At 47.5% G+C, this 12,735-nt stretch overlaps 1 protein-coding gene across 7 annotated transcripts in view; it reads left to right on the top strand.

Moving 5' to 3' along the window:
• The window catches only part of MPRIP (myosin phosphatase Rho interacting protein), a 169,620-nt gene that overhangs the window by 134,991 nt on the left and 21,894 nt on the right, over positions 1-12,735 (top strand). For 5 of the 7 annotated variants that reach the window (XM_054041200.1, XM_054041204.1, XM_054041205.1 and 2 more), the window contains 3 exons: positions 1,143-1,734; positions 2,787-2,903; positions 6,437-10,315. In XM_054041200.1, the coding sequence (XP_053897175.1) occupies positions 1,143-1,734; positions 2,787-2,903; positions 6,437-10,315 (4,588 nt within the window). The remainder of the gene's footprint in view (positions 1-1,142; positions 1,735-2,786; positions 2,904-6,436; positions 10,316-12,735) is intronic. The other 2 variants (XM_054041206.1, XM_054041208.1) reach the window with 1 other exon arrangement.

The following is a 12,735-nucleotide window of genomic DNA, read 5'->3' on the forward strand; positions in this document are numbered from 1 at the left end:
TAACTTTACCCTTTCCTGCTTGACAAGTATACATCTTCCCCCATCCCACTCCCCTCTAACTCAGCACTAGAGGGCCATTGCTTCCTTTGATTTACTTTCTTGTTTGAGCATTCGGCATCATCAGTGACATTTGCAGTAGCGTGCACAGCACTTGTGCTGCTGCTGGCCCAGCGGGGGAAGCATAAGAGCACATGGTCTCCAAGTCCAGGACTACAGTGTTGATCACAATTCCAGGGGCCTGTGTTTTCAGTACAGAGAGTGGCATGGAGAAGTTCCTGGGTGAGCCTTTGCCAAGCTCGGAAAAACCGTAAAGGTGTTACCAAACCCCTCCCAGATGGTCATGTGCTTCCCTGTGCTTCCTCTTCCATCACTGCTGAACCTCAGCCTCCTTCTCCGTGCCTTTTTGAAGCTACATCCCAGAATCACTGTGGTAGTGACCAGTTGCAATATTGCAACGAACACATGACTGTGGCCTCATTAAATGAATTGGGTGGAAGAATCATGATGGTTAGAAAGAGGGCTTCACGGGGCGATGGGATGAGGACTGGATGGCTCAGAAGGGATGTACTGTTCAAAGCCTACCCATGGTGTTAATGATCATAAAGTTAGCACTTGAGGGCTGCTGGTTGGCCTCAGCCCTGTTCCTAGTGGACAAGTGCCCACATCCCAGTACTGCCATAGACCCCTTTGGTGGTGGTCTCAGCAGAGAAGGCCAAGTCCTGAGAGAACTCCTCTCGTTGCTAGCAGGGTGTGTTTGAAGGAGGAGTGGGCCTCCCAAGCCAACGCTGAGGCACAGTGGCGAGGGGACAGTGTGGGGAAGTTTGCACTGCTACCTATGCCTCCCCGCTCTGTTGATAAGCTAAAGGGCTTTGCGTCCTTGGGCTGCCAGCTGGCACCTTCCATCAGCACTAAATTCATACACAGAGTTTGAGGGGAAAGGAGAGCAGTAGCTCCTGGCCGAAGTCGCGATACCATGAGGAGCTTCAATGATGGTGGGAGAGGGATGCCCAGGAACACACATGGCATTTCGATGGGCTTTGATCCTGTCTCTGTGGCAGTGGCTCTTCGGGCACAAGTGTGGTCGTGGGCTGCATCTCTGTAGTGGACTGAGGGATGTTTTCTTTCCTCCTCTGTCCTAACAGCTCCTTGCCAGAAGAGAAAAGCAAAACCAGCTCTTCCTTTGAGACCTGTCCAAAGCCAAGTGAGAAGCAGGACTCGGACCAAGCTGAGATGGATCCTGAGCAGAAGCGGAGCCGTGCCCGGGAGCGCAGGCGAGAGGGGCGCTCCAAAACCTTTGACTGGGCTGAGTTCCGCCCCATTCAGCAAGCCTTGGCGCAGGAGAGAGCCACTGCTGCAGAGCCCTCGAAGAGCAGCTCCACGGTCTTCCCCAGGGAACCCAGCGCTCCGGACGCAGACCCCGGGGAGCTGGAACGGGAGCGTGCTCGGCGGAGAGAGGAGAGGCGCAAGCGCTTTGAGATGATCGATGCTGTTGATGGGGCAGGCCCAGAGGACGTGTTGAGGATGGAGGTGGACAGGATCCCAGGTCTGCCCATCACAGGGGAGGTGAAGCCACAGAACGTTCATGTGGAGATCGAGCAGCGATGGCACCAGGTGGAGACGACCCCTCTACGGGAGGAGAAGCAAATCCCCATCATGCCCCTGCACGTGGCCCAACCGGACGACAGAGACGACGGGATCCACAAGCAGCAGCTAACCTCACTGCTGGAGAAGGAGGTAAAATGAGAGGAGTAGGGAGCAAGCCAGGGCTTTGGCTCCAAGAGGCTCCTTGAGCTGCCGTAGCCTGTGTGGTAATGGGCCTTCCTGTTACACCAGAGTGGGTCATAGCTGGACGGTTCAGTCATGGGGTGAATTTATTGCTGCATTAAGAGCAACGGGGATAAGTGAACACTCTAGGGCCCCTTTGGGGAAATACAGGGACCAGGCCCATGACCCTGGCATTTCCCATTCTCTTCCGGTTTGATTGTCTTTTTGTTGTGTCTACATCTCCTGGAAGGACAGTTATTGCAATGGGGATCTTTTGGCCTCTTTTTCTAGTCAAGCCAGACCGGAGGCTGTAGTGGTTGTTTATTAACAAGCCTTCCACTGTGACCTGAGCAGGTCAAGTATATTAATCCTGTCTGAAATCAGGCTTCAACTTCTGAACCTGTAATTGTGAGTGTGATTTTGTGTGTGCACGTGCACACAACAGCTCAGCCAACCTGAACACCTTGTAAGTGTACAAAGCTGGTTCTGCTTATCTGTCATGGACAATGAGCAATCTCGTGTTGTTGGAAACTAAAAAGAAAGTTGATGCCATAAATGAGCTGGGAAAGGAGCTACCTTGGAAGCTCAACTCACTTGGAAGAGGCTCAAGTCTGGCATGTCCTGCTTTGAGCAGGGGGTTGGACTAGATGACCTCTTGAGGTCCCTTCCAACTCTGATATTCTATGATAACATGGGTTAGTTGCTGCAGGTCAGAATTAAGGTGCATTAGCAGAGCTGTCAGCAATGAGCTGTGGTCGGGGGAAGGATTGCTCACCTGGATTATGCCTGGCTTCTGCCAGTGCTGTTAATCTCTCATTTCAGTGAGCTTCACAAATTAAACAAATGCACAACGTTGGGGTTTTCTGTGTTTGGTTTGAGCGAGTGGGGTGTTGTCAAATGAAATAAAGCCCCAATCTCAGCAGGAAGAGAGGAGTTCGCTCCATGCTAAGTGCCTTTGAACCTCTTCCTCCCGTGCTTCCTAAACCAACCCTTTGGGTTCTGTCTTTGTCCATTTCCAACAGTTGGAGCAGAGCCAGAAGGAGGCATCAGACCTCCTCGAGCAGAACCGGGTCCTGCAGGGCCAACTGAAGGTGGCACTGGGCCGGGAGCAGAGTGCCAGGGAAGGCTACGTGTTGCAGGTAGGAGAGTGAGAGAGAGAAATCTCCATCGTTCGCTGCACCTGCAAATGAACTTGTTGGGCTTCAGTCCAGGGTGCTCATGAGTGCGTCCAGCGTGGAGCAGAAATGTGCAAAATCTATTGTGCCCCAAGAGACTTTGGCCTCTCTTAAAAGCTGCCATCGTCCTTTCCCGGCTTCATAAAGAGCATTTCTTTAATAATTCCTTTTCTGTTCCAATGGTCTGGGTTCTGGTGGAGAGGAACTCATCCCCCTAGGGCACCCATATCTGTGTAGAGACAAAAGATATGATGGCCAGCAAGGTTTCACTAAAGGAAAATGAGCCCCAGATGCATAGTGGAAACAACCCTGACAAAGTTCACTTTGATGTCAGTGTCATGCGTGCGCGCACCCCCGTCTCCTGTTCTGTGCATTCAGGGCTGTGAATTCTGCTCTGGCCACAAAGCCTTTCTTATGGACCGCTGTAGTGGCTTTTGGCTGTATTAAAGGCTGGTGGCTCTGAACCAGGCCTGGAATTGTGTTTTGGAGTGGTTAGGAAAGGAGAGAGGAGCAGCTACCCTCTTCCTCCCCACTCTCTTATAGGCTCTTAAATACAGCCAAAGAAGTCTCCAGCCGTGCCTCAAAAGGAGGGGCAAAGCTTATGGAGCTGTAGCGGGGTGGCTCAGCAAGAATTCATTCTTGTTTTGTGATCTAGGTAGAATTTTACCTGCTGACTTTTACCTGCTGTGGAACAAGGTGGCTAGTGGCTGTGCTCTACGTTGCCACATGGTGGGGGCGGGAGGGGCGGAGGGGCTGGGTTTGGTATCCAAGGCTGTGCCCACTTCCTGGGCTGGAAGCACTGGGGAGGTAGCATGCTTCGCTTAAGGGAGGCAAGAAGCACCATGTGCGCTCAGTCAGTCACCCCTCTGGAGAAGGAGGATTGATCTGTTAGTATTTGTATTGTGGGAAGGCTGAGAGGCCCCAGTCAGGATCAAGGGCCCATGCTGTATGAACATATAAGAAGATACAGTCCCTGCCCCAGGAGCTTACAATCCAAGCTGCACGGAGCCTCCTGTGCCGTGTTTGTCCAGAAGGATGGAGTCGCAGCCTGGATCTCTGGGGAGGGAGGGATTCCCTAGGTTCTGAAAGGAGAGCGGAGATCCTTCCAGGAGGAAAACTAAATGGGGCTAGCAAAGTAGCCAGCTGTGCTGCAGAGGAAGCACCCTAAGCTTCCAAGAGAGAAGAGCTTCTTTTAACATGCTGCTGCCAGTTCTCTGCCAGACTTGGGAGCTCTACCTAGCCCCCTTAAATTGGAAGAATAGCTGGCAAGAAAAAGGGCTTGTGAGGGTGGAGAGGGATAAAGGTCTTGGATGGGCCGACCCATGGGGAGGGGAGAAGAAAGCTAGACAATTCCTGTGTTTATTAGCAAATTCCCAAATGTTCATTGGACTTGCCACTTCACGATCTGTAGCTGTAGCTTCCTGTTCTTAGGCTGTGTTTGATCTTCTGTTATGGCAGCAACTCATGTTGGCTACAGGCTCTGGGCAGGATCCCACATTTACACAACAACAGACCAACTGCGGCTTCCCTAGAGCGAAGGCATCCTACCTCCCTTAAACTGAAGCCCAGCAAATCGTAGACCAGCACAAAACTGGCTACCAAAACCTACTCCACCACGCTTGATATTCTGAGTTGGCCTTAGTGCCTTTGAAGTTAGGAATAAGAGCGAGAATCAAAGTCCCTAGTAGGTGGGCACAAATCCGCTCTAACACAATACCAACCAACCCACTTTTTCATCTAAAACTAAATTGAATCTTGTTGAGAGTCTGAGAATACCTTTCTTCCCCCTCCCTGCCTTTGATGGCTGCCTTTGCATTTTCTAATTCTGGTAGGAAGCGGCAGAGCCAAAATTCCATGTGAGAATTGAGTATTTCTAGTCCAGCAAGAAACCATTAGTATCTGAGAGAGGGATCCTGTTCCCTGTTAACCATTGGAACAATTTATCAAGGGTCATGGTAGGTGCTCCATCACTGGCAATTTTTAAATCAAGATTGGATGTTTTTCTTAAAGTTATGCTCTGGAATTATATTAGAGACGTTCTCCGGCCTGTGATGTACAGGAGGTCAGATGAGATGATTGCATATAGTCCCTTCTGGCCTTGGAATTTATGAATCTCGGAGCGTTCCAGCGCTACTCTGCAGACCCAGAAAGTCTGCATAACTTTAGGGTACTTACCTGAACGGAGCTTCTGAATTTTTTAAGGTCTTGCCCACCCCCAGTCCTTATCCTTTGACAGATACCTTTCATGGGCATTAATACTGTTGGCTCTAGACTGGCATCAAACACTCTGCACATTTCTTAATAATAACAAAGCGGTTGAACAAGAACTGGTACTGACGCATGCACCGTGCACTGAAGCCCTTTTTGAGCTCTTGTAACCCCTCTGACATTTCTTGCTGTTAAGTTTAATCACAACTGAAATATCTTGAACCCTTTGAATTCTAACCGGTGGTAAAGCGCTAGCGCTCACTCTTTCTCTTTTAGATACCTGGAATGTCTTCCAGCTCTGGTGAGGGAGGGGGTCACTTTACTAACCTGTCCTGGGTGGATATTCTTGCATGTTTTTGGTGTTAAGCATGACTTTAATGTAACATAACTGAGTGTCACATCTGTGGGTTTTCCCTACCAGCGAACAGTACAGCAAGGCAGGCCAAATTCATAGGCTTAACGCTGTGCTTCTCTTGCCTCTTCCTGTTTGTGTATTTCTTTTAAAGATATATAATTTCTGTCGACTTATGCATGACTCTCTTTGTGAGTTTTCTCTTTGCATGCTACACTGCTTTGGTTTGAATCTCACAAAGGTTTGTTTTATTTTACGTTCTCATCGTACCTGTTTTTCCCTTTCACTTGTCTTTTTTTACAGGTAGAGAGATTAGATCCTCCCCACTCTTAAGATGTAGTAATAATATTTAAAAAAAAAAGAGGAGCAGCCAGATGAAGAAGCCTGTTTTAGCTATTATAGACATGACATCACTATGGCAGCCATCTCCTCTTCCTGTGGCTTGGCAGGAAGTGATGTCATTTACTTTCAACCTCACTTCCTGTTATTGCTTTTGTTCTGAAGGACTTTGTTACCTGGAATTGTGCACTTTTTGTTTCACAACAAACTAAACAAACCAACACACCAAATTGAGCAGCTCCTCTCCCCAACCTGTTCCCTTCCCTCCCTCTCGTCCTCACTCCCTTCCTGTCTCTGTTTTATTTACTAGTGTTTCCTTTTCCATTGTTTTGGTTTTGTTTGACTTGCTTCTCATAGACTGTTACCTTAGAGATGTTTCAATGTTACCATCTGTATTTTCTGTTAATCAGAAGCAGCTATTGCCCCCTTAAAAAAAAAAAAAATTGTGCCAAGAACAGAAACCTTCCAAAATGGGAGCATATGGGTAGCAGCCAAAACAATCCAAGGAGCTTTCCCATGGCCAGACCTGGCCAGAGGTGTGACACTCAGAACTGGGATCCAAGTGTTACTAATCTAGTATTTAATCAATTTTTTTAAGACCGAGGTGGCAGCCTCACCATCGGGTGCCTGGCAGAGGCTCCATAAAGTCAATCAAGACCTCCAAAGTGAGCTGGAAGCCCAGTGCCAGCGTCAGGAGCTAATCAATCAGCAGATCCAGTCACTGAAACGTAGCTATGGTGAGGCAAAGGATGTGATCCGGCACCATGAAGCCGAGATTCAGAGCCTTCAGGCAAGGCTCAGTAATGCTGCAGCTGAGCTATCCATCAAAGAGCAAACTCTGGCCAAGCTGAAGAGTGACTTAAAGAGTGAGAAGGAGAAAGCCAAAGAGCAGCTGGAGGAGTGGCAGCACAGCGAGACCACTCTGAGCTCCCAGTTAAAAGCCAGTGAGCAAAAGCTAAAGAATGCAGAGGCATTGCTGCTGGAAAAGACACAGGAGCTGAGGGATCTTGAAATGCAACAGGCATTGCAAAGGGACCACCAGAAAGAAGTGCAGCGGCTCCAGGACAGGATTGCAGACCTGAGCAGGCAGCTGAACGCTAGTGAACAGGCTCGGATCCTAATGGAGGAGAAGTTGCAGAAGAATTATGAGGCTTTGTTGGAAAGCTGTGAGAAGGAAAAGCAGGTTTTAATACAGAGTCTGAAGGAGGTGGAGGATAAGGCCAGCGAGTACGAGAACCAGCTTCAAAACAACGAGCAGCAGATGGAAATTCTTCAGAAAGAGAAACTGAACGCAAAATTTGAAGGCAGCGAGATTGTCCACCAGCTAGAGGAGCAACTGGAGATGAAGGAGGCCAGCATCCAGAAGCTTGCTGAAGACATCAAGGAACTTGAAGGGGAGAGAGATCAGATCAAATGTAGGTTCCAAGAGCTGATGAATCAGGTTGAAGAGTCAGATAATGAAGTTGCCAAGCTTCAAGCAAAGTTGAAAATGGAGGAGACCAACTATGATCAGATGGAGCAATTGTACGAGAAAGTATCAGATCAGTTCCAGAGCGTGCAGAAGGTGCTGGAAGAAAAAGAGGAAGAGCTGAGACACGTTAAGGAAATGCACTTGAGAATTGTTGAAAAGAAAGATCAAGATCTCAATGAGGCTTTGGTTAAAATGGCAGCTTTGGGCAGCAGTTTAGAGGAAACAGAAGTAAGGCTACAGGCCAAAGAAGAGGTTTTAAAGAAGTTAGCTAATGTGGACTCAGTACCATGTGCTAAAGAGAGAGAGGACTTCTGCATTGAGGCTGATGAAAGTCACATTTCAGACATGCCAGCTCCTGAGGGGCTTACAGGTTTGAATTATGCACTAAAGGAGGAGGATGCTGAACGTCCTGAGACCAGCCAGAGACAGGCTGGTGAGCATACCGTGTTGAATGCCGAAGAACTTAGGTCTCTGTTGAAGACTACAGAGCTTCAAGACCGAGAGCTACAGCAGAAAGCCTTAGCGAAGCCTGATATAGGAACCCTAGGTGCCAAAAGGCAAAGAATCCGCTTCTCAAACATCCAGTGTCAAAAATACATCCATTCAGATGGGTCGGAGAAAAATTGGACTAGTAGCACGTCTTCAGACACAAGCCAGGACAGATCACTGTCTGAGGAAAGCATGTCATCAGAACCAGTTCTTGGTTACCCAGCCTCAGGAACCAGTGACTCTGAGACTTATCTCTCAATCATCCATTCCTTGGAAACCAAACTTTACATCACGGAGGAAAAGCTCAAAGATGTGTCCATGAAGCTTGAAAGCCAGCAAGGCCATAACCAGGAAACTCTGATAGCCCTCCACCATCAGTGGGCCAGCACAGAGTCCCAGCTTAGGGAACAGCTCCAAGCTAGCTTAGCCGAAGTTGGTGCTCTGGTTTCACAGCTGGAAAATGAGAGACAGGAAAAGTTCAGAATGATAAAAAATCATGTCAATGAGCTGGGAGACTTCCAAGTGAAAAATGATCAAACCCTGATCTGTTTAGAAAAATGCAGAGAACAGCTAAGGGCTTTACCCAAATCTGACAAGGAGAAAGAGAGAGATTTGTTTCTTACCACTCTGTCCAGCATGGAAACCACCTTGTCAAATGCAGTCCAGGTCTTGCAAGGGACACCCATCTCCTCGGATTATCAGCAGAGCGAAAGCTGTGTGGCTCAAACTCCACCTGCAGAAGAGAGTTTGCTGGAGGAACAGAAACTCATTTCGCAGCAGCAGCAAGTTGAAATGTCTGATGGAGACCAGTTAAGATTGCTTTCTGAGAGGATAGCATTTGAAGCCTCCCTTATCAACCAAATAGCAGAATCTTTGAAAAATGCAAGCTCAGAGATTTCCCAGATTCTCAGAGAGATTCATGGGACAGCTGAGGTGGTTTTTTTAGAGCCGGCAAATGTGTCACACACAGCAATTGCCTTGGCCAACATCTTATCTAAGAAGCTGCTACTGGAAGGTGAATTTTGGAGCCAGGTGGAAGAATTGAGAAAGCACTTAGGCACCAGAGAAGAGGCGATAGAAAGCAAAACAGAAGCAGTTAGTTTTAGTTTTCCCCAATGCCTTGTCCAAACAGTAGCTGATGCTACGTTGATCAGGGCAGAACTTGGTTTTGTTGCACAGAAGATGCGAGAGTCTTTTCATCAGAGGTTAAAAACAATTGAAGAAGACCTCCACAATACCAAAACAGCTCTTCAGCAACATAAATGCATGTTGGAGGAAATCATCAAAGCATACAGGACCTCTGAATTTGACAGGGTTATGCATGAAATTTCTGAAGCACTTGAAATCCAAAAGGATGCTTCAGAAAGAACCCAAACCTCTTGGGATAGGAGCCACCTCAAGGTGATGCCATGTCAAGATTCAGCCAAGATGATGCAGGCCCATGGTTTGCCAGACCACAGTAGTGAAGCTCTTGTTGCCATTCAAGAAGACCTTGCCCAACAGCTAAAAGAAAAAGCAAATGTTCTTAAGGAAATATCTGTTGCCTTACTATCCTTGTCCCCTGAGGAAGCCATACGCGATTGCCAGAAGCTCCTAAAAATTTCTCAAAGTCTTTCATATCATACATGCATGGGAGATCTTGAGCGCTATTCATCATTGTTAGTTCAAGATGCAATTATCCAGGCTCAGGTTTGTTATGGGGCTTTCAAAGTTAGACTCGAGTATGAAAGGGAACTAAAGTTTTACAAAGAGTCTTTGCAAAACATGGATGCTCTGTGTCAAGAGCGCGTAAAGACAGTGTCCGCCCTTCGTGAGGAGTATGAAGACTTGCTTCGAAAGCAGCAGAGTGAATATGCTGAGATGATCGCCATCATTGAAAGAGAGAATGTAGACCTTAAGGCAAAAGTCTCTCAGCTGGACAATCAGCGGAGGCTCTTGGAAGAAGAAGAGCACAAACACAGCAAAAACTTACACGAGTTACAAGGCAGGTATGAGGAGGAGATGCAAAATGTGATTGAGCAGTTGAATAGGACGGAGGACACTCTGAAGGCAGAGAGAACAGAGGGCCTAAATCAACTTGATGCCATCGTCCGAGATAAGCAAAACATGGAGACGTATCACCTTGAGCAAATGCAAATGTTGGAGGAAAAGTTCCAGGCCAAGATAAAGGAACTACAAACCATCCACAATGAGGAACTGCATACTTTGCAGGAGCATTACAACCAGAACCTGCAGTGCTTACAGGAAACACTAGACGATTACCAGAGGCAGCACCCAGAAGCCTTGCCTTCTGAAGGGTCTGAAACCAGTGACGGGAATGAGTGGGCAACAGATCAGCCCGAGGGTGGGATGCAGGTCTCCGAGAACGAGTTAAACTCCATGCACGGTTTGAGAGAGCGCATTCAAGAGCTGGAGGCCCAGATGAATGCCATGAGGGACGAGCTGGAGAACAAGCACGTGGAGGGGAATGCTTCAGCACTGAGGGAAAAATACCAGAAAGACTTTGAGAACCTGAAGGTTTTGAATACATTTAATTTTACCCCGTAACCCTTCCTTCCTATCAATGCAATGTTCCAGTTTGCTGGGAGGCCCTTCTAGTACAGATGGTTCCCCACGCAGGGACAGCACTCCCCATAAAACCTAAGACAGTTAAGAGAAACCAAACCAATTTTAAATGACCTGTAAAGTCTCTCTCAATGCACGTTCGTTTTCTCCACGTTTCCCTTCTCGGCGCTGGGTTGCATTCTAAATGCATTGCTTAGCACTTCCAGTCCCTTGTACCTGGCTGTTTAAAAAAGCTCAGGTGCAGTGAGAGAGAATGATTTGATTGGGAACGGCGGCAGAGGCTGCTGGTGAGTTAGTGGTGGGAGTCGGGGTCCAAAATGGCTATAATAATGTCACGCTGCAACCGAGCCTCCTCAGACACGAACATTGCAGTGTTCTCCTCATGCCTGAGTCATACGTTCCGGGCAAAGCAGCTTTGCAGAGCTCTCTTTCCCGGTCTGATCAAACTCCCAGCCCAGCTCCCTTGCCTTCAGAGCCCTAATGCGAAATGTAAAACGTAAGCTCGTTTGTGGGAGGAGGGGAGAATCTGGCTCGTTAGAAGAGGACAAGTTTTATAGACGAAAAATTAATACTAATCTCGGCTCGATGTGGCTAACAGGGAAATCCAGCGTTGCTGGTTTTTCCTGCAGTTTTTTACGTGACAAACAGTGCACAGTTGTTGGAGCCCGGAAATAGGTGCAGAAACAAAGTTTGAAGGAACAAGAGCAATGGCCACAAAATGCATTTACACAGGATGCTCCACCATTCAGGGCTGGCTATAAAAGCAGCACCCCGCATTACAGCTTCTCAAGACTGATTTTTGAACTTGAGACCATTTCCAGCTGGGAGCTGGTTCTGTAGCAGTGAAATAGGGACTTGCAAACAGCGCTCGAGCTGATTTCCAGGTTGAATATGGAGCTTAGGTACCACAAGGTCAGCCAATCCAGACTGCAAGCAGGGACCCAGGATTCATGGGCAGAAGCAAGTCAGACAGAGGTGCTTGGAAGGGAGCAATAATCCTCCAGAGTCGGCAAAGGGATTTTAAAGTGATGAGAGAGCTGAGTCCAGCAGCAGCATTGTTTAACGGTGCAATCTGGAAGGCTTGGAAGTAAGGGATGAGGCTAGCGTTTATGCCAGTTTCTGGATACATAGAACTTTTAGCCTGGGAAGAATGGTAGCTCTACCCAAGTCCCTCTTCCGTCTCCTGAGAGACAAACCCATCATTTGGCAGGGGGTGCTGGATAGATCAGAGTGTGAAGGACGGAAACCGCATTTCTTAAACACACAAGTCTTAGGGTATCTGTTGCCATGACTTCCACAGACCACTCCAAACTCCAGTTACTCTTTTTAAGACAGGAAAATCACTTCCTAAACTCCTATCCAACCTCTCCCTCAGCCCAGTCACCATCACAGTTACTCTCTCCTTGAAAACTAAAAAGACCTTGGAATCAGTGCCCCGGGCAACATGCCATTCTCCAAATAGGCTCCAAGAGGAAGAGCGTTCTTGCTTTATAAACAATTCCCTTTGTTATAAGAAGAACAGGAGTACTTGTGGCACCTTAGAGACTAACAAATTTATTAGAGCATAAGCTTTCGTGGACTACAGCCCACTTCTTCGGATGCATATAGAATGGAACATATATGCATCCGAAGAAGTGGGCTGTAGTCCACGAAAGCTTATGCTCTAATAAATTTGTTAGTCTCTAAGGTGCCACAAGTACTCCTGTTCTTCTTTTTGCGGATACAGACTAACACGGCTGTTACTCTGAAACTTGTCCCTTTGTTATGCATCCCACAGTGGCCTTTTTGCTGCTTCCAAACTGACTCGAACAGCCATAAAACCTCACTGCCTCAGCTGTTTTCAAATTGTGACTCTCCCTATTGGAGACTGCTGGAAACCTGCAGTTTGCCAGATGGAAAAACAATGGAGCAGTAACCTTTGGCAGACCTGTGTTGAGGAAGGACAGAGAGAGAGAGATCTAGATCTCCCTCCCTCTTGCCTTCCCTCCCTCCCTTACTTGTATGAATTGAGGGGACAGGAACAAAAATATAAAATTAATCTCGGTTACTAGGAAGCTAACCCAGGCACTTTCCAAAACTCTTTAATACACACATTAAAATAGCATTAAAATACTTGTTTTCTCCTTTCCTTTGCATACTCTGGAGAACTTTACGACCCTCACTAATTTCTTGGATTTACAGCAATGCATTTACAATAAACGAAATACTGTACCTACCAACCAATGTTATTAAGAAGCACTTGCCATTTTTCCTCCCTACGTTATGCCTGTAGATAAGGATCCTAGCATAGTAAAAGCTACCTCACCCGATACTCAGTCAACCAAGTCCAGATAGGTTATGGCACTGGGTTATTAGCAAGAAACAAGGCTGAG

The sequence above is a fragment of the Malaclemys terrapin genome, chromosome 10 (genome assembly GCF_027887155.1).
Source record: "Malaclemys terrapin pileata isolate rMalTer1 chromosome 10, rMalTer1.hap1, whole genome shotgun sequence".
Classification (NCBI taxonomy): domain Eukaryota; kingdom Metazoa; phylum Chordata; order Testudines; family Emydidae; genus Malaclemys; species Malaclemys terrapin.